The sequence below is a fragment of the Rhipicephalus microplus genome, chromosome 4, assembly GCF_043290135.1.
Source record: "Rhipicephalus microplus isolate Deutch F79 chromosome 4, USDA_Rmic, whole genome shotgun sequence".
Lineage (NCBI taxonomy): Eukaryota > Metazoa > Arthropoda > Arachnida > Ixodida > Ixodidae > Rhipicephalus > Rhipicephalus microplus.
In genome coordinates, this window is record NC_134703.1 from 25,745,302 (window position 1) to 25,764,808 (window position 19,507).

The 19,507-nt window shown below is 43.9% G+C and overlaps 1 protein-coding gene across 2 annotated transcripts in view; it reads left to right on the top strand.

The window, feature by feature from the left end:
• The window catches only part of LOC119171758 (uncharacterized), a 29,392-nt gene extending 14,737 nt beyond the window's left edge, over positions 1–14,655 (top strand). Inside the window, exons 3-5 of one of the 2 annotated variants that reach the window (XM_037422586.2) lie at positions 7,804–7,966; positions 8,531–8,684; positions 10,365–14,655. In XM_037422586.2, the coding sequence (XP_037278483.2) occupies positions 7,804–7,966; positions 8,531–8,684; positions 10,365–10,610 (563 nt within the window). In that variant the 3' untranslated portion in view covers positions 10,611–14,655. Of the gene's footprint in view, positions 1–7,803; positions 7,967–8,525; positions 8,685–10,364 lie in introns of both variants that reach the window. The other variant, XM_075892371.1, reaches the window with a different exon arrangement.
• Positions 14,656–19,507: the final 4,852 nt, after the last annotated feature.

Consider the following 19,507-nt stretch of genomic DNA (forward strand, 5'->3'; position numbering starts at 1 on the left):
AATTTGAAGGATTTATTTGTATTCCGTGATATGGCTGTATTCCGTGATATAGATGACTTTCTCCTGCACTCACGGTTGATTTAACGCGGACGCTACAAGCACTATACGCCTGCGGCCGCGTTCGCACAAAAGTGACCAAGTCGTGTCAAATGCGCTGTTCCAACCTATTTGGACAGGCTACCGTGCCCGTGTTATTTCGCGAGTTTCAACAATGCTTAATAATAACAAATTAGGGGGTTTAGCGTCCTAAAACCTGAATGTTATTATGAGAGACGCCGTATATCTCCGGAAGTTTAACCCACCTGGTTCTTGTCGTACTCGCAAACTAAGTGCACAGACCTGGAGCATTTTCGCTTCCGCCGAAAATGCGGCCGGGATTCGATTCTTCGACCTACGGGCCATCATCCGAGCAACATCACAACTAGACCGTCGTGGCGGGTTTTAACAATGATTCGTAGGCGATACACGAGCGAACGTAAAAAAATACGAGGATACGAAGGTCTAGATTGCTTTGTTTAGTAACGACCACATGAACAATGAAGCCAGCTGAAGTGTATTGTTACTTACCTATTAACCCCGTGAGTGTCTGCAAGCGCCACTCCCAGCAAAAGCTATAGAGAGTGTAATTCTCGCAAAATTTGAGCATTTCAGCGCACGCTATAAGACGCAGACAAGACGGGGAATGACACCAAGGCTTTGTCGTTCAATATGTTGCAGTGACTCACTTTACGCGTGTATTTTCAACCATCCAAATGCTTAAACGAGCTCGTTTTTCCGTTTTACTTAAGTAGTAGCCTCAGGCGTATTCTGGTACTAAAGCTTTAAAAGCCAGTGAGCGAACTGTTCATTTTTTTTGCAATGTTTTTGCGTTGTCAACTGTTGTCTCTGCTATTTTGGCTATTGTTTCTGTCACTGATCGTGAGCTTACGTATGGGTGAATGGAACTCAATCGGGCAGAGTTGATATCTCGTTGGTCCTTTCTACCCACAAAGCCTGTGTCTAAGCTATCAAATGTTATCTCCTGGCACCAAAACTATCAAAATCTGATGCTCTCAATGAAAAAATTAAGTAGGTTGAATGAAATAATTCAATAAACGTTTTTTTTCTTATATCCATGCATGAAGAACTATGTTCACAGGCTGCGGAAAACCATGGTTGGCCGTCTCGTGTACCTTTCATCACTAACTACTTAATTACATTCAATAATCATGCTTAAAAACTCCGGTACGTCTTCGTGCTCTTTGGTTTTCTCACCGCTTGGATTTAGGGCGTAATCACTGCAGCCGTTTTCGAATCCTCCGAAGGACACACCCCCTCACCTCACTCGGAGACCTTCGTGATCAGTGCGAACCATTTGAACAACGAGTAAAGTATTCCTGTCGTCACAGCGCTCGGCATGTGGCATCACCCGCCACGCTCTGACGGGCCAATATGGTGCACTTTAACATGCGTTAACATTCATTCGCACTGATAGAATTGTGCCATCATCTGCTTTGCGAAGTCATGGATTACTTAAAGCTTTCTTTAATGCAGTAGTTTAAGTTTCTGGTAATCTTGTCAGATGTTTCCACCGAATAAGTTCATTGTTTGGTAGCATATAACCGCGCTTCTAGTTTTAAATCTACAAAAAAATGTATATGACCCTTGCAGATGATGATTATGATGATGATGATGACAATATGATGATGATGAACACTTTATTGGTGTCCACCCACACCCACACTTTTAAACATATTGCTACGTACCAGTGGCATAGACGCGAAGAAGATGAAGATAAGGACGACTTGGAGGATATATTGGCGTGATGTCGTAACTATTCATTCATCAGTAAAGGACTTCTAGTTATTCTGTTATCGACGGTACGTTTAACCGCACGAAATGTTCTACATGTAGGTGCCTCCGTCTTAGGACATTGCCGCAGAAACGTATTTAATGCAGTTTGTAATTTTACTCCAGCAAACTAAACGCATTCAAACATAATGTCTACTCTAATATATAGTCTAAAATATTAGTTATGTAACAGTTAATGCTAATAAATGTAGGACACACATTACAATTTGATGTGGTCAGGTAAATTCAGCTGCCCGGTCAGCTCAATATTTCAGACGTTCGTTATGGTGTTAGCACTTATTTCCCTTTATTTATTTATTTATGTTTCTCACTTTCTTGCTTTTCATATACGTAATTTTTCCCTTTTTGTTGTACATTTTTTAGCAATAAGTTGGCAAACAAAATGGTGTAGTTATCATTCATATGCTACAACACGTTTTATTGTCCAATACCACAGAGGGGATATGTGGTAGAGTCGAAAGCGCACAAACAAACAAACAAACAAACAAACAAACGAAACGAATGAAAGAACGAAGTGAGCGAACGAAGTGAGCTGATCAGTACCGGTAGCGCTGCTCGCTTAACCATGTTACAAATATATCTGTGTCTGCTCCTTCAAGTCTATCTTTCCCGTATTAATGTTTCCAGGTTTTTTTTTTGTGTGTGTGTGTGTGGGTGTGTGTGTGTGTGTGTGTGTGTGTGTATGTGTGTTTGTGTGTGTGTGTGTGCGTTCTATGCGAGAAGAGAAGATGATTGTAGAGGCAGAGGGCAAACGCTCACTTTCTTTTATCTTCGAGGATTTCCACTGACACTTTTTGAAACACAATGCATATTTGGCTACGTATAGTGCTTGCACTGCTGTATGAAGGAAACTGTTCAGCCTACTGCAAGCTCCAGATCCTTCATGTCCCAGACAAAAGCGTACGGCACAGCCAATGTATCAATGAACGTAAAAAAAAAAAACATGACCCATGCATTTTGCGTGCCCTATCAAAACAACGGTCCTTATAGTTGTGAGGCACCTTACCGCTTTGCAAACAATTTTTTGTTGCAAAACACGTGTATTGAGATAGTGCCAATTTCGCCACTATTCTTGGGCAAGCTCATGACAGTCTCTTTCGGGGTTCCCCACTGTTCAATTTAATACGAACAACCGATTTAAAATGTTGACATTTTGACAAAAATCTGTCTGTCTGGGTAGAATATAAAGGAGGTTGAAATGGGAACAGCCAAGTCCGTAGAGAACCAAACGTTTCGGAATCGATTTGGTTTCTTTCTCAGGAGGTGAATGTATTGGTCATGGAAGCATTTTCACGTCTTGCTTCACCTCGGGTCCAGCTTTCCCTGGAGCTGTGGTGAAAGCCAGAGCCGTGGTGAAACAAGACGCGGAGGTGCTTCTATGATCAACACAGTCACCTCCTAAGGAAGGCACCAAATTGGCCCCAAAATGCCAATTCTCTAAGAACTTGGATGTTCCCATTTCAACCTCATAGAACAACAGATTCTACACGTACATACATGAAACACTTCATAAGTTAAACCCTGTCGAACGTATACTCATGGCGGTGGCTGTGTTGATGGTGATGCGAGTGTTAGTGATGGTAATGATAATGACAGTCTACAGCCTGATCAGTCTTGCACTGTGCATATTTAACTTTTTTATTAATTGAAACTGAAATTTATTAACTCGTTCAGTCCAAGACGATAATCTCTGACGGGGTCTTAGCCTTCGCCTCAAGACACAGAAAATAAACAGTGCTCCATGCGCGTCGGTTACGTGCACTGGTCACATGAAGATATGATGGACAGCCCAATATATAAAGAAATTGAACACTATATAGTAAAGTGTCTACTAATAAATATAAAGCTTTGTAAAAAGTAAGCATCTAATACACAAAAAAAAACTGATATTGTGGGCTAGTTGGTCAAGCTACAGCTCGGATGTTGACATATTCTCCGTCGCTTGTAACTATTTGTGTCCTTGAGTGTACTGCGATGTTACGCAAGAGAAAGAGCAGCAGCACGACAGGCGACAGCAATAGCAATTTTTAGACTTCCTAATATTGACGCTTCGTACGTTCGTTTGAAGGAGTATGTCACATCCTATATTATTACGTTATAAACATATATTTCTCACTCTAAGAAACTGCGTACGCAAATAATAAACGCAGAACCCGTTCCATGGATTTAAGCTACGAAATTCCTCGCTAAGTCCTGAAACCGTTCGACTCGTTTGCGGGTAAAAATAACACGGCATTGGGCTCAGTTACCCTTTTAGACATTGCGAGGCGATGTACTTGTCACCAACACGAGAACAAAGCCATGCATTGTCGATTGTGAAGTGGACCATACTACAATATTAATTGTTGCGGTTTTACGACCCAAAAATCACGACATTATGTGGAACGCCGTATAATGGAGAACTCCGGAAATTCCAAAAAGTTGCAGCTCTTTATCGCGCTTCTAAATTTAACTACGGGTGTCTGGAATCACACCTACATCGATATGCGGCTGCAGTGATTTGATGCAACGAACAGGCACTCGAACACCATCGCCACTAGACCATCATAACGGGTATCCGCGAACTGGCGCAGGAAATAAGAAAGAGAACTCACTTTCACTCGCGTAGTTTGAATCACTTAAGAAAACATGCTCTGTAGCGTTTGGTGAAAACTTCAAATTTTTTTCAAAGAAGCATATGTACCAAAACTGAAGCAACTGGACCAAGTTTTAAATAAGCCAGAGTGACAGAATGAAACTTTAGGAGTGTGCGAGAACTAGTGAGAATACTCGATAATTCATAGATTATACAGAATGACAAAAAGTTGAGCTAACTTGTGAGCATTGAATGAAGAAGTGTTCAGAACGAAACGTGAATAAGAGGGGCGATACGGATGACACATACGACTTAACAAGGATAGGCGTTCCCGCGTAAGCATCCTCTGTTTTTTCCTGCGAGTTATTCGTGATCTGCTAAAGTGACTTTGTAGCGCAACAAGACAGATGAATGTGTATTCATATGTGTATAATTGTCATTTATACGATGCGTTTGTTGCCTGCTACGGTTGTGGTCACTAAACCGTTACCACCAGTACTCAATAAAGGTTATCTGGGTGGATAACCACTTGGCGTACTAGAAATGAAGCATAGAAGAGCAGAGGGTAGAGCTAGCGGCATTTTCGTTGTCTGTATTCCGTCTAGTACGTTATAGTGACTGCATGTGTTTCAAAGCAGCCCGAGGCATTCTGTACACCCCCCCCCTCTTTTTTTTTTGTCACAATAATAATTAGTACAACATCGATACTTCGGTAGGGTAGGACGTTCACCGTCCCATCGCAGTGTTGTTCACAATTACGTTTCAGAAACAACGGACTTGAGCAGATCGTGTATACGCAAAGCCTACAGCGTGTGCCCGCTTTCGGAACTTAATTTGGAAAGGTCGTTCGTCGTTCCCCACAAACGGAGGAGCCGCAGGTCAAAGCAGAAACCCTCGCTGCCAACCACGGGCACACGCACACACGTACACTTCCAAGCACGCACATACACACACGCACGTTCAACGCCACCGATATTTTTTTCGCCCACAGCAGCAGCGCAGCTAAGCGAGGCCTCGTGAAACACTAAGCTCCGCCTACGCAGCTGCGAGGCCAGTCGTAACGAAGAGCATGTCAAAGCCCGGCATATGCGCGTACGTGTGCGACTGCTGCCCTCTTGTCTCTTCTTTATTTATTTCTCTATAGCGCGCGCACACGCTCTCTCTCTCTCTCTCTCTTACACCACTAGCGTGCTGCCAAAGCGTCGTCCGAAGTTGCAGGTACCCGGCCATTCGGGCAGATGGAAGAAGGGAAAGGGGACACGGACACAGTGTAGCGTGGTGTTGATTTCGAATGTACATACGCAGTGAATTCTGTTCTTTTTTTAACAGAAAAGATGTTTGAGCTATCAGTGAATTGTGCTCCGTCGCGCAAAACTCCTCAGGTGGACATGCGCAAGGGAAGTGGGCAAACCGCACTACCAATTCAACAGATGCGAGCGTCAAAAACTCTGCTCGGTGAAGCGAAGCATGGGAAACTCGTGACCGAGAGAGAGAGAGAGAGAGAGAGAGAGAGAGAGAGAGAGAGCACGCAAAAGAAAGAGAAAGCCAGAATAGAGAGAAATGAGGGTATAAAACATAACAAGAGAGAATGACAGTGATAGAAGACCTAAAAAGAGAGAAATGGATAGAAAGAAATGCACGAAGGATAGATAAAAAGAAAGGCCGAGAGGGAAATGGAGAAGGAAAGAAATGAAGGGAAGAAAGCAGAGAGAGAAAGAGGGACAGGCAGAAAGACATAAACAGGGAGCAGAGAAGATAAAAAGAAAGACATAGAAAAAGAGAGATAGAGACAGAAAAAAAGGACACGAAAATCGAGAGTAAAAAAAAATCGAAAAGAAAAACAGAGCAAGACAAACAGAAAAGGAAGGAGAAAAAAAAGAAATATTCAAAGAAAATCAGAATAAAAGTAGTTGTTTGAAAGTAAGAGGAAGCAATGAATTGATAGCTACATGTGCAAAAAAGAGAAGAAAGAGCTGTAAAAGAAGAGAAAGCGTTCCAACGTCGTGTGCGTCTGGCTTCTTTTTCGCGTACCAATTTTTCTCTTGCTTTCCTTCAAGTAATATGAACCAAGTGGCTTAGATATTGACTGTTTTCAATAAATGCTTTTGTATAACATGCAAGGACTCGCGAGATCCTCACGAAAGAAATTTGTCATGACGCGCCCGCGTATCGCATGTGTATAGTTGAAAACCCGTTGTGCCGTTTACAACACTCGAGGCTTACTGCCTCAGTTGTTCCGGTTGACGACTCTGTTCTGTCTGGCATTACGCACAAAAACGAAAAGTGGTACCTGCAAATTCTCAGCGCGAGATAGATGTGAAATCGACACACTTTAAATTGTCCTGCTGCAGACATCAAGCATGTCAAATTTATTCTGAGGGGCGAAAAAGGAGAAAAGCATTGCATGCGTATGCGTGGTACCGAGCTATAAACTCACTGCTGAATACCTCTTCTGTACAAACTGTATCATACATAGTCACAACATTGAGTATGCGATCATACTAGAACATATTCATTATTTCCTGCTTCGAGATTGAAGAGATTACGCCAGCTTAATGTGCGGTGTTCGCAGGGCCTCACACGTCGGATACTGAGCCTCAGTAGGAAACTCAGTTTCGCAAAGTTGAGTTGAAAGCGGCAAGGATCGGTGCAGTGTGATCAAATGTCGGCTAACATTCCCATTTGGAACGTTAGCCGACACTCTCATATGTGGGCCATTTCTGAAAAAAAGTATTCAGCCTCAATATTCGAGGAACATATCTACACCCCTACCCATATTAACTGAAATCTGGACGATGAGCCTGAGGTGAGGAGTTCTTTCAAGTATCGCAGTTATGTTTCGACACAGAGTGGCCCCATTCAGGATGCCTCGGGAAGCGACAAAAGGCGCTTACGGTCAGTCATGTATGTGCATTTTACCCGAGCCCAGCGCCACTAACCACTATATGCGAGAAAATAAAGCGAGCATCATTTAGCCATGTCACGAAGTCACAATGTCGTTGTTGTTGTTGTTGTTCTCCTATTGTAAATGGCGCATACCCACTGTGGGGGATTGGCCAAGAATCGAGTGGTTTCAGGATTTACTGTTCAGATTTTGAATGATGGAGGTTTAACAGAAAGATTACCGATAGGCTAGGAAAGTGTGTTGCTTAATGTAATGCATGCAAATGTTTACATAAACGAATTTATTCTTAGAATAGAGCAATAATATGTCACAATGTCATAAAAGAAGTATGATAGGAAAGCATGCAGTCATGTCACGCGCTGCCAGGGAATGCTTGGTGGGCGCGTGTGCGATACAGAGCACGTGCCTCAACGAAACCTATATGTTCCCCACTATATGGTACTCACTTGTATATGTTCTTATGCACGCGCAGCCCGCAGTTCGAGCACGCTGAGCCGCGAGGAGCAGAAGCGGAACGCATGCGACCGGGAGCGGAGCCGCATGCGGGACATGAACCGCGCGTTCGACCTTCTCCGAGAAAAGCTGCCCTTCTGCAAGCCGCCCGGAAAGAAGTTCTCCAAGATAGAGTCACTCAGGCAAGTGGCAAGCGACAAGCAGTAGAACGAACACAAGCACATACACGCAAACTCACACAAACACACAAAGGGGCTACTTGGAATAAGGAGGCCGCCCACCTATATATAGGGCGCACACTGCGCTTGTTCAAAATAAACGTTTAATTCTCTGTATCGTTCTCTTAAGCCTGGTACTATTTTGTTTCACTAAGATTTGTTACGCCGATATATACACAGTTCTCTGTTGACTTTATTTTAGTACACTCTTTTGAAGCTATGTTGTAACTATCAAGAACACCGACATTATAGCACCGTGACCCCTTTACGTTTTCCTTCCCGTCCGTACCGTCAACCTGTCGTGGTAGTTAGCAAAACGATTTCATTTATTTAACGGATACGCTTTACAGTTAACATGCTTTGGTATTGCATGCAGACTAGCGGTTCTCCAGAACAAGAAAACTAGAAGGTTTAGAAAACATCATTCTCTGAAAGTTTTGAACAGATTGAGCGCTCAGGTGATCTTACCATACCTGACGGCGTTCGCCGCCACAGCGGTACTAACCGGCAGTCGTTATTGCGCCTCAGGATGGCCATCAAGTACATCGGACAGCTGGAGTCGGTGCTGTCTTCCCAGTCGTCGACGCCAGCGGGCGCAGCTAGCGGCCAGCACTACGACCCGTCACTTTTCTCATCCTCGGTGTGGGCGTCCGCACCCAACTACTACAGCTGGATACGACAGGTACGAGCCACACGGCGCCATGTGTCTACGACACTGTGGTCGTTTCCTTGTAACGAGTTGCGCTTCTCGCATTTCTGTTCGTATGATGTACCGTACAAGTCTTTGTTTAGCGCACAACAGCGCTTTCAAAGTCAACCACTAGAACAAAGGACAGAGTATGAAAGGCTTAAATTACTCTTTTTAATCATTAAAGAACAAGTAAAAATAGACAAATCGAAGTATATGTATATAAAAACTGGGGAAACTTCAAGGCACCGGCATAACATGTACATCCCCCCTCCCAGATCACACAACGATTGTTTTAAGTTCAGTTTCTTTCCGCGGGCGATCAGTGAGTGGAACAGGCTGCCGAATTCCACTGTCTTATCAGAATGTGTACCTTCTTTCTTGAAGGGCCTAAAGGATGTCGTATATAAAGACGTATAGTTTATATTTTGCTTATTCTATGTCCTCAAGAGCAGAGTGCTTTGGCTATTTCTTGTCATTCATTGTCATGTATAATAGAAGTTGTATAGGAAGTACTTATTTTTCTGTAAGTATATTGGTTTTTTTCTACCCCTGTTATAGCCCAAATAGGGCTGACAGTATAATAAAATGAAAATGAAATGAAATGGGCGCGAAGTATGAGCAACTATAATTTATGCCAGAGAACGACTGAGTGAATACGTGGCGTCCTTCTTACATGATTAGCATTGGCGTGGCCGGATGGAGGTTGGGCAGGTTGAACCATCCCCCTAAAAATTTTAGATTTTGTACGTGTTCTATATACACGCACACGGAGAAAATCACGCAAAAACATGCATAAATTCCGAAGGCCCAGGAGTACCTAATTGCCGCCATGTAGCTCAAGCGTCCCCCCGAGCGACATCTTAGCCGTGCCGTAGCACAACCTCGATGAGTGCTCGGTAACCCGGAGAATACCATACGGCCGATGGGTGTACCACGTAAGGATGAGCCAGGTCTGGGTACAACTTCCCTCTGCCTTTGAATCAGGTGGCTTTCCGGCCGGCACAAGTACGGAATTGGAAAAAAATGCGATGTCGACGTTTGTGCAAAAAGAGGAGTAGCCGGCGCCACGCATTGGCACCAACCTCTCTTTATATACCTTTATTTTTTAAAAAATACATAAATTATGTTTGAACCCAGTGGCGTAAATCCAGAAAGATCAGAAAAGGGGACACACATCTTCCCAAGGCGGCCATTTCGTTTATATACGTCTGTTTTATTTCTAGTCATATAATAGTTTAATCCTAATTTGAAATCAAATTTCATAACGAACGCGGGTTCCCAAATTTCGTAATTGCATTGTTCTATTGAGTCGTTTCTGAAACCAATAGAGCGGCAACTTGGAAAAGAAAAAAAAAACAGGCTTTGAAAATGTTGGACGCGCAGATATATGATGTTTGAAAGATAAATCTCAAGGAAGGGGGAAGGGGCCACTTGAAAGGGGCATCCCCCCAACCTCAGCCCGGGGCGGGGGTGGGGCCTCCCCTCCCCCAATGATTTACGCCGCTGGTTGAACACCTCTTATATACTCCCGAAAAAAAATTCTGGATACAACACCGATGATGTAGCCCCCCTCTGTACGTACGGCTATGCTTTTAATAAACAGCAATTGTAAATAGCACGTCGGCGACGATGAATTCCTCAAATCGATGAATACTTTACATCGCGGTACAGGACGTAGAGAACGGTGGACCGAGCGGCGGCGGAGGAGGTGCCGGAGGTGGCGCTGCCGGCGCAGTGGGTCAGGGAAACAACGGCATGGTGGTCGACTCGGCAACTGGTAACCCGAGCGCATTCTCGCCGCCCAGCCCCAAGTACTTCGCAAACTGCGAGAAGGTCAAGGAGGTGACCATGACGGCCGACGGCGCCTACTGGCACGGAGACGGCACAGCACAGGCGGCGCAGTTCGTCTACCAGTAGGACAGCAGCGGATCCGCTGTGTCACCCTCTGCACGCCGACACGCCATTTTGTCTTGGAGCCATGTACAAAACCTGTATATTGTTGTTCTAGTCAGCCGGCCTGACCCCCGCTACGGATGCAGGGCAGGCTCGCTTACTTGCCTTCTGTTCTTGTTTTTCGGCCCTGAAACTGCCGATGGTTGTGTGACAATCAGAAATATTTGTTGTTTGTTTTACGACTGATGGGCCGACTAAGTTCACAGTACCCTACGCAACTATATGAATGATTCGCACCAGCAACTCGCTGTCACTAATTTTGTCGCTGGCCAGCACGTGTTGGCCAGCTAATCATAAAAGCCGAGGTGTTGGCCAGTAAGAAAATTAGTTACTTCGAGCTGAACGCCGGCCTAAGTGCTCCTATGTCCATATTCATAAGTAGGAGCGGTTACAGGCCAAGGGACAAGTTGTTAACTGCCGAACGGCTCATGAAAAACATTCTTTCTACATTATTCATTTCGTGATTCCAGGCTGTTGATCCACAATGATTTTCGTCAGTAAGGTCGTTCCATGAAGGCTAGAACGTTAGTTGCAGCCTCGTTTGTCATAGTTATTTTCTATTGTTCAAAAAAGGCTTCTTTATGGTAGAAACATGTTAGCGGTTCAACATGAATGAATTAAAGTGACGGCGATTTGCTGACCAACGTACCAATTTTTATGTAACATTTGACATAATTTTGCAAGTCCGTAGACGAACTTATCAAGTATAACATATTCGGTACCCTCTACCTCAAACTCCTTTTCTATCATTTGGCGATCTCCTCAGGCTTCCTTAAAGCAAACGATGTGCTCTAATTCGAGGAAGAGGTGTCAGCATTTTCGCAAACGTTGATGGAAGAAAATGGTCCTTTTTTATCGTTTACGAGTAGCTCTGAAAGTATGTGCCCATGGATACACCATGTTAAACATTCAAAATATTTATTTTTGTTCACCTGGCTTTTCTTTTACACTTTCACATTCCAATATCTCGGCTTTAGTGTGTCAGGAAATGACACGTGTACACTGACCGAGCTAGTCAATGTCGCTATGCGACACAAGTTGAAAGTTAGCTGCAGTCACAGAGGATTGTAGCCAGTTTTGCTAGTGAAGCATAGTCTGCCACACTTATACCTGCATTCCAACGTTTCTGGCAGTGTTGACGCCATTTTTAATATGCAGGGCTAGTCGGCGCCACGACTTGAGACTGACAGCGAAAAAAATTGAACTCGTGTTGAGATGCCGCGTGGAAGTGAATCTGCATGCTCTGGAGCATAGAGGTTAAATACTAGACGACGGTTGAGTTTCTAGTAAGTAGACATTGACCTGGCGAATGCATGGCGTGGTATTAGATGACGTGACACTGATGCAACATACTACTTGAGAACTTGAGCATAACGGTCACGTAGCACAAAAATGACAGGATTACTGCAGGACCTAAACAACACCTGGTGATGTCATTTCCAATTGATCAGCACATAACCTTTCTGTTAATTAGCTTAACATTTATATTCAGCTGTGAAACATCAACAGCCACCGATAGGATGCGCCTAACTTTCTTAATGTTTTGCGTAAAAAAAAAAAAGAAATGAGCCCAAAGAACACGCCTAATGCATCAATGTTAACAGTGCTAACTCAAAATGGCACATCCAGTCCTGCAGGTACTATACTGTTAAAGTTATTCCAGTGTTTCTACGCGTGTCAAAGCTGTGATAAAGCTTTATAACGTTTTGAATAAGCTATTATTATTCCCAGAGCTCTGTCTACAAACATATCTATAAATTAAACAACAGCACCACGGGTTCGGTATTGACATCACCACGTCTGAGCTTGATGAATCAGCAGAGGCAGGAAAATATTATGACTTGAACAGCATTCAGTGCAATTCGATGCTTTGAGCCAATCATCCATCTTTATTTACACAGCTTTTTGGCCTATGAGTTAGGACTAAACAAAACACTGTTAAATCTTAGCCTGATAGGCATTAAACTGTGTGGAAATAATTTATATGTAAATTAGTGGCTTTAATGAACACTGTACATAGAAAATATTGCAGAATTTCAACGCGTTACAGACGATTTGAAAAGCTCTGTTACATCGTTGTGGTCCGCGGAGTCATGTGCATTAACATTTGAAAGAATATGGAGGTTTGTTGTCATCTATATATACATGTGTGTATGCGTCCACGCAAATATGATTATGAAAAAACATGAAGATGCCGTCGATTATGTCTCCGTTCGTTCAGCTTCTATAATAGATATACATTTTTGATCTCTTCGTCGCTCAGCGACTTCTTTAGCCCCAATTCCCATCGACCAGAAACATTCCGTGCTTGGAAAGCCACCCAATTTTAAACACGAATGAATTTCTTAGTCGGACTATGTCATGCGTCCGTCGGGATTCGTCCACCGCCCTCTCCCATAGCAACAGCAGCGGGCCTGCACGCCCCTAGCAACAGGAGCCCGCACCATGCCACGCATCGGCAGCTGTCAGAAACAGCTGTGCGCGCACTTATCCTCGCCCCTAGCAACAGGAGCCATTAAAGTTACTACGCCGTGTACTCTAGGCGCAAGAAATGCATTCGTATTTGCTCGCGCTTCCCTACGCCTCACCGCGGTGGTCTAGCGGCTAAGGTACTCGGCTGCTGACCCGCAGGTCGCGGGATCGAATCCCGGCTGCGGCGGCTGCATTTCCGGCGGAGGCGGAAATGTTGTAGGCCCGTGTGCTCAGATTTGGGTGCACGTTAAAGAACCCCGGGTGGTCGAAATTTTCGGAGCCCTCCACTACGGCGTCTCTCATAATCAGATCGTGGGTTTGGGACGTTAAACCCCACATATGAATCAATCACAATTCCCTACGGGGAGGCGGGGGCATTTTTTCAACAATATCCGAATAAAGCAATAGCGTCCTATTCCTAGTCTTCTTTTTTTTCGAGATGTAGACAATTACCAACGGCACCAAGATACTAACCGCTGTCCGTTATAGTCTGAGGCATGCTAAGTATACCTCTGTTTTTGCGTCTTGTTGCGTTAAAAAACTGTGCAGTTATATCATAGAGTGTTAAGCTTCACCTAATGTGTCCAAGTGCAAGGTGAAACCAGCTTTACAGTTTTCGTCGCGGGAGCATTTGTTGACGTCGCGAGAGTGTTCGTTTTCCTGCCGACCTGCATATAGACCTCTTCACAGACGGCTACCTGGGCACCGCCATAATATTTTCTAGGCTGCGCTAAATGCGCGTGAGCCCTCAAAAGTGCACTGCCGAGGCAGTGACGTCATCCTTTGTATTCCCGCGCACAGCCCAGCATGACGGCATTTTTTTCTGTCCTGTGAAAAGGTCTATAGACTATCTCATTTTCGATGTATGGGCGCCGCCTTAATAGAATTTCACAAAAAATAAGTTCAGTTTTGAATGTCGTGACATCAAAATATGCAGGTCACGAAACACCGAGTGCATACGTAAGGCCGTTTTTAACGCGTTTGAGCACTGTGCGAATCGTTCAATTTGCCAAGCAATTGTCAAATAGAAGTCTGGTAGTGCAAACGTACTCAATCCGCTCCTTACAGTTTTCTGAAGTTTTCACTTCAATTACTTTCGGTGTGACTATACAGTTACATCCCCTGGAACTTGCAATAAAAGCGAAGTGCCTTCCCACGTACACGTGGAAGAAAATTATAGTATAGCGCATTTTTTTTATTTACATATATTTATCTCTAGTAGTAAATAAACATGGAAATGATGGTAGATGAACTAAGAAAGTGAGTGGTTGGGAGATCACTGATGACTTCTTCAAAGCGCTCTTTTCATTGTGTTGCTTGCTTGCAGCAAGCGTAAAAAACGGTGTGTTGATCATACATGAGGTTGGGTGGGGGGAGGGGGGGGATATGACGATACTATGTGCCTTATTTAACCACAGACGAGTTTCGTTACCCAGCAAAGCAATACCAAATCGTGCCTTCTTCTAAGAAATTGTTGCTTTTGAGCGAAAATGTTGTCATACTTCAGGAATAAAATGTATTTTATCCCATCGTGCAACATGTCGCAGTTCGTGTCAACACCACGACGCCTCGCTGATTCAGCAGCGTTTCTGCAAATAAACTAGCAAGGCCACAAATGAAACAACTTTCAAATGAAAGCTCGTACGCCTCTATTTTAATGGAAACCCAAATGCTCACGGAGACTCAAGACTACATATTCGCATACTTTCTTAACACATAGGTTCATCTTGTAGCTACCTGTATGCTGGATAATTCTACTTCTAAATTGTATTGCGAAACGATACAAAGTACTCGGGCAAGTATCCGAGTTACATAGACAAGATACTACCACAATCGTTGTATCCGACACGATGCTTACCAATGGCATTTCAATATTGCGTGATACATTTGCAAAGTTGTTAGTATAGATCTATATAGGGGAGAGGGAGACGAACAACAAGAGAGAAGGCAGGGAGGTTAACCAGGCACATGCCCGGTTTGCTACCCTACGCTGGGGGAATGGGAAGGGGCATAAAGATGAGAGAGAGGGGAAAGAGAAAAGAAAGAGAGAGAGAAAAAAGGATTGTCAGTCAATCGGCTGGCGCGTATGCAGCGGTGGCACTACACAAAAGTTAAAGGTTGTCACGTAGGCCTGTAGTCCTCAAAAAGCACACGACAGCTTTGACTACTTTCTGGGCCGACGAAAGGCGAGGACGGTGTTCCAGAAGCATCTGCATAGAGTGTGGCCGATCGTCCAATTGTCTCAATGCGTCCGAAAGCTTCTGTCTTTCGGAGGCAAATCGAGGGCAATGGCATATCAGATGGTCATAGATCTATATAATGTGACAGCAAAACACTTGAACACAGAAATGCTTGCTAGGAAATTTCTTAACCACGACCAACCCTGTTTCACTAGAATGAAAGTTTAGTTTGTGCCTCAAAATGTTCATTCGAAGTGCCAATGCCAGTATTTATATATATTTATATTTCTTGCCCTAAGTATATTACCTGAAATTATTTAGTGGGGTTCTCTAGGCTACTTAGCATGGCAGCTCCTTATAACCACTGCGCAGTCTTCAGCTTGCCACTTTTGTATTTGATAGGTCCCGTTGTTCTGCTTGTCGACCAGCTAGCCTGTCGCGATCTAATTAAAAGCCTTCGTACGACGGCGCAAATGCCCATGTGGAGTTTTACGTCTAGCGTAAACGTATTAAGATTTAAACTTATTGTCAAGGTAACAAGATGGATGGGTGGATGAAAAACTTTTATTGGGGTCCTGAAGGATTCCAATGCCGTTTTATAAGTGTAGGATCGCGGGCCGCTCCCAAGTTGGGACGGGGAGGCCCAGCCTCACCGCCGCATTGTGGGCCTTCTGGACAGCCTTGAGTTGTTGTACGAGAACCGGACTCGTGAGCATTAAATGAAAGAAGTTCTCAGAAAATTCTTCATTTTTTTCTTTGTAAAGAGGGGCAACTCCAGAGCAAGTGGTTAAAATCACTGCGATTCTGGCAGTCCGGACAAAGTTCTGAAATATCGGAGTAATGGCTATAGGTTACGAGGCTAGGGTATGTTCCCGTCTGAAGCATGCGAAGAGAGATTGCCTGTGGCCTAGACAACTTTTCGTGTGGCAATGGAAAGGACCTACGGCTTATTGATAATGCTTCGTGATCTCGTTGAAGGTAGTCAAAATGTCCCTAAAATGAAGGCTGGGGGCTGACTCCTCCGTCTGAGAAGCACAAGTCCCGGCGCGGTAAGTGAAGCCTCCCGCCTTGGAATGGGCTAGCTCGTTGAGATTGAAAAGGCCTCCGACCCTCAAGCCAAGGTTAGCAGGGAACCAAATAATTGTCCAAAAAATTGTTCTCGTCCAAGGTAACAAGAGTGAAAATTTAATATCTACGTAAAATAGCCTAACGCGGCTTGTAGGGTAGTTCATTTAAAAAATGAAGCGTTAGATATAACTATGTTTCTCAAATTCCTAACATCCCTAAGGTGGCTATTAATAATTTGCAATACTATACCAGCAACAAAGGAGACACCACTTCAGTCAGAACACTGGTTTACTCCAACTGTTCTCATCTTTGTTCTTTTCATTTTCCACAATCACCCATGAACCATCACAAATATATGAAATCTCAATTTCGCTAGTTCACTTGGTAAGTCAAACTCTATACTAAAACACAGCTCTTAGGCGCCTGTTCCCGCGTTGAGCAGCATCATCATTGCCGTCGGTGTAAAAACCTGGAAAGAATGCCCAGGTTCGAACGAGATTTGAACCCGGGTCTTCTGCGTGCTTACCACAAAACGACATTTGTGTGTGTGTGTGTGTGTGTGTGTGTGTGTGTGTGTGCTTGAAACTTATTTGCAAAAAGACCCCACAAAGGCATCATGTCGGTGTAAGGAATTGTGTTAGTTTATGCAACATAACGTGACAGAAGAGTAAAATAGCCAGTCATTACACAATGCTGATTACACAACAAGTGGGTGGTTTAATGCTATTCATTCACCAATGCAATGTTGTAAGCCGTAATTTATCATCGTCGGCCACATGCAGCATCAATAAAGTTCACATAATACTGTGCAGCTGTGTAGTGGGTACCCCGCTTACCCACAGAAAAATGAATGACGTCCTACTTCACAAAATTTATGCTTAATGACGTAGTGGATACCTTGTGGAATGACAAAGTTTTAAACACACAGTTGGCCTTGACCCAACACAAAGCTGCACTCACGATTTGCATTAGGCAGTATCGTAATGATAGATGATTTTAATTTTTTTGTTACAGGAAATTATAGGCAAGCGCAGATTCCTTTGTCCTCGACATCGCCTTGACATAAAAGAACTTGAGTGGATGGTGAATATATAAAAGAGTAGTAGAAAATACAAAGACAGTTAAAAGTAATAAAGCAGAGAGCTTATCTTATATTTAAGCAAACAGATAGGAGAAAACAGTAAAGACTTAGGTAATGCATGGGAAGAAAAAGCTAATTAACAATCAATTTGTCGTTTTAGATGATGATGATCAAAAAACTTGATTACTCCCAAAAGAGGGGACCGGCCGAGAGGTCAGTTACGCTGCTTAGAGGAGGTCAGCGGGGTCAGCGGGGTCAGCGAGGTCAGATTACCCGGCGTTGCTGTGTTGAGTGAGTGATATGCAGAAGGGACTCCCATGTATCTTCTGTGTGAGAAGCATCAGCGTACTGTGGGCACGTTCCTGCCATGTGTATGAGGGTGGCCGATTGTGAGCAGTATTTACAGTTTGGTGTCACCAGGTGTGGGTATACCTTGCTATAAAGCCAGGGGTCGGGAAAGACGCCTGTCTGAAGCTTGCGCCACAGGACGGCATCACGCCGAGGGAGGTTTTTGTGGGCTGGAGGATAGCGGAGACGGCCTAGTCTGTAGTGGTTTTGGAGTCTCTGCTTTGGGACAGCGGGAATAAAAAGATATTGTACGCAAAGATATCTTTTCTTTAGCAAATGCTTGTTCTGTTAGATCCAGCGTAGGTATCCAGCACAATAGTCAATCGCATAACATCTTCGTCGAAATTATATCCTCAAGATCTTTCAAATAGCTGATGTCTAAATGCCACAAGACGCAAAGCAACCCCAATCTTGCATTCTTCAGATTTCATGACGAACAACCCCGCAAAAAAAACTTCAATAACAACACTATATTGGCATCAAAATTTCTGCAAAAGACACCGCACGCATTGAAGTATGCAGCACAGGTTAGTGGCTAAAATCTAATGCAATGGCGCTGCCACACACTTAAATAAATCAAGAAAACAAAATATCGCTAAGCACAGGCGTTCGTGTGCTAGTTTTTGTCGAGACTGCACGAGCACCACAAAATGATCCTGCTCCACACACAGAGACAAGCAGACCTCATTGCCTGTTCACGCAGGAGGACTCCAGTTGAAAAGTAAAAGAATATTACTGTCTTTTAGTTTTATTCATGGGTCTTAGTACCAGCAGTATTCGGTTGAGGTACAGAGTTCGGCCAACATCTATTGTTTCGCGTGCTATTGTTGCGATCACAGTAACTCGAGTCTCAAGATACAGGACAGATTATTTCATTAATCAGAAACAGAGATACAGATACACGTCTTGTGAGTGAAACGCACACAACATACTCAAAAAAAAAATTATCTAAGCTAGTATCCAAGATACATGTGTAGTGAAGAAGAGGGGCCTCAGCGGCATTTCTCGGCGCCTCAAGGGCATCGCCATCAGCATACGCTCGTGCTTGCTGCACTTGGCTGGACCTTCGCCTTCTGCGTTCTGCTCTGCAAATAAACCCCGTTACAAATGGTGGAGGTAACGGGGTTTATTTGCAGAGCAGAACGCAGAAGGCAAAGCAGTTTGCAGCATCTGGCCAAGCGCAGCAAGCACGAACTTATGCTGATGACGATGCCCCTGAGGCCCCTCTTCCTCACTACACATGTACCTTTCACACTGCCAGCAGCAACTATATAAGGCACGATGCATGAAGATTTGTAACACGTTACGGTCCTGAAAATCCGTGCATTACGTAGCATCTGCTTACCGAGAGCAGGTCAGTTCCTTAGAGTGGTCAATAACAATGGTCTCGTAGGAAACCGGAGCAAAAGTCTAAAACCTGAGTGGTAGTGAGAAAACAAAAAACATCGATGATGACACTAAGGAAGAAGAAGTAAGGTGCCTAACAAACCCTACTGTGCATCCGCCATGCCCTTGTGTTCCATACCGGATGTATACAAACTTTACTATAAAAACTTTATTATGGCACTACATAAAGAGGAAAGTCTTAGATGCTTCATCAAATGCGAAATACACGACTGGCGGCTTCTTGCATCCCGCGACGTCCAGGACAAACGACACAAAAAATCATCACGAGATGACATCACCACAAGATGCCGATTTTATACATTTGT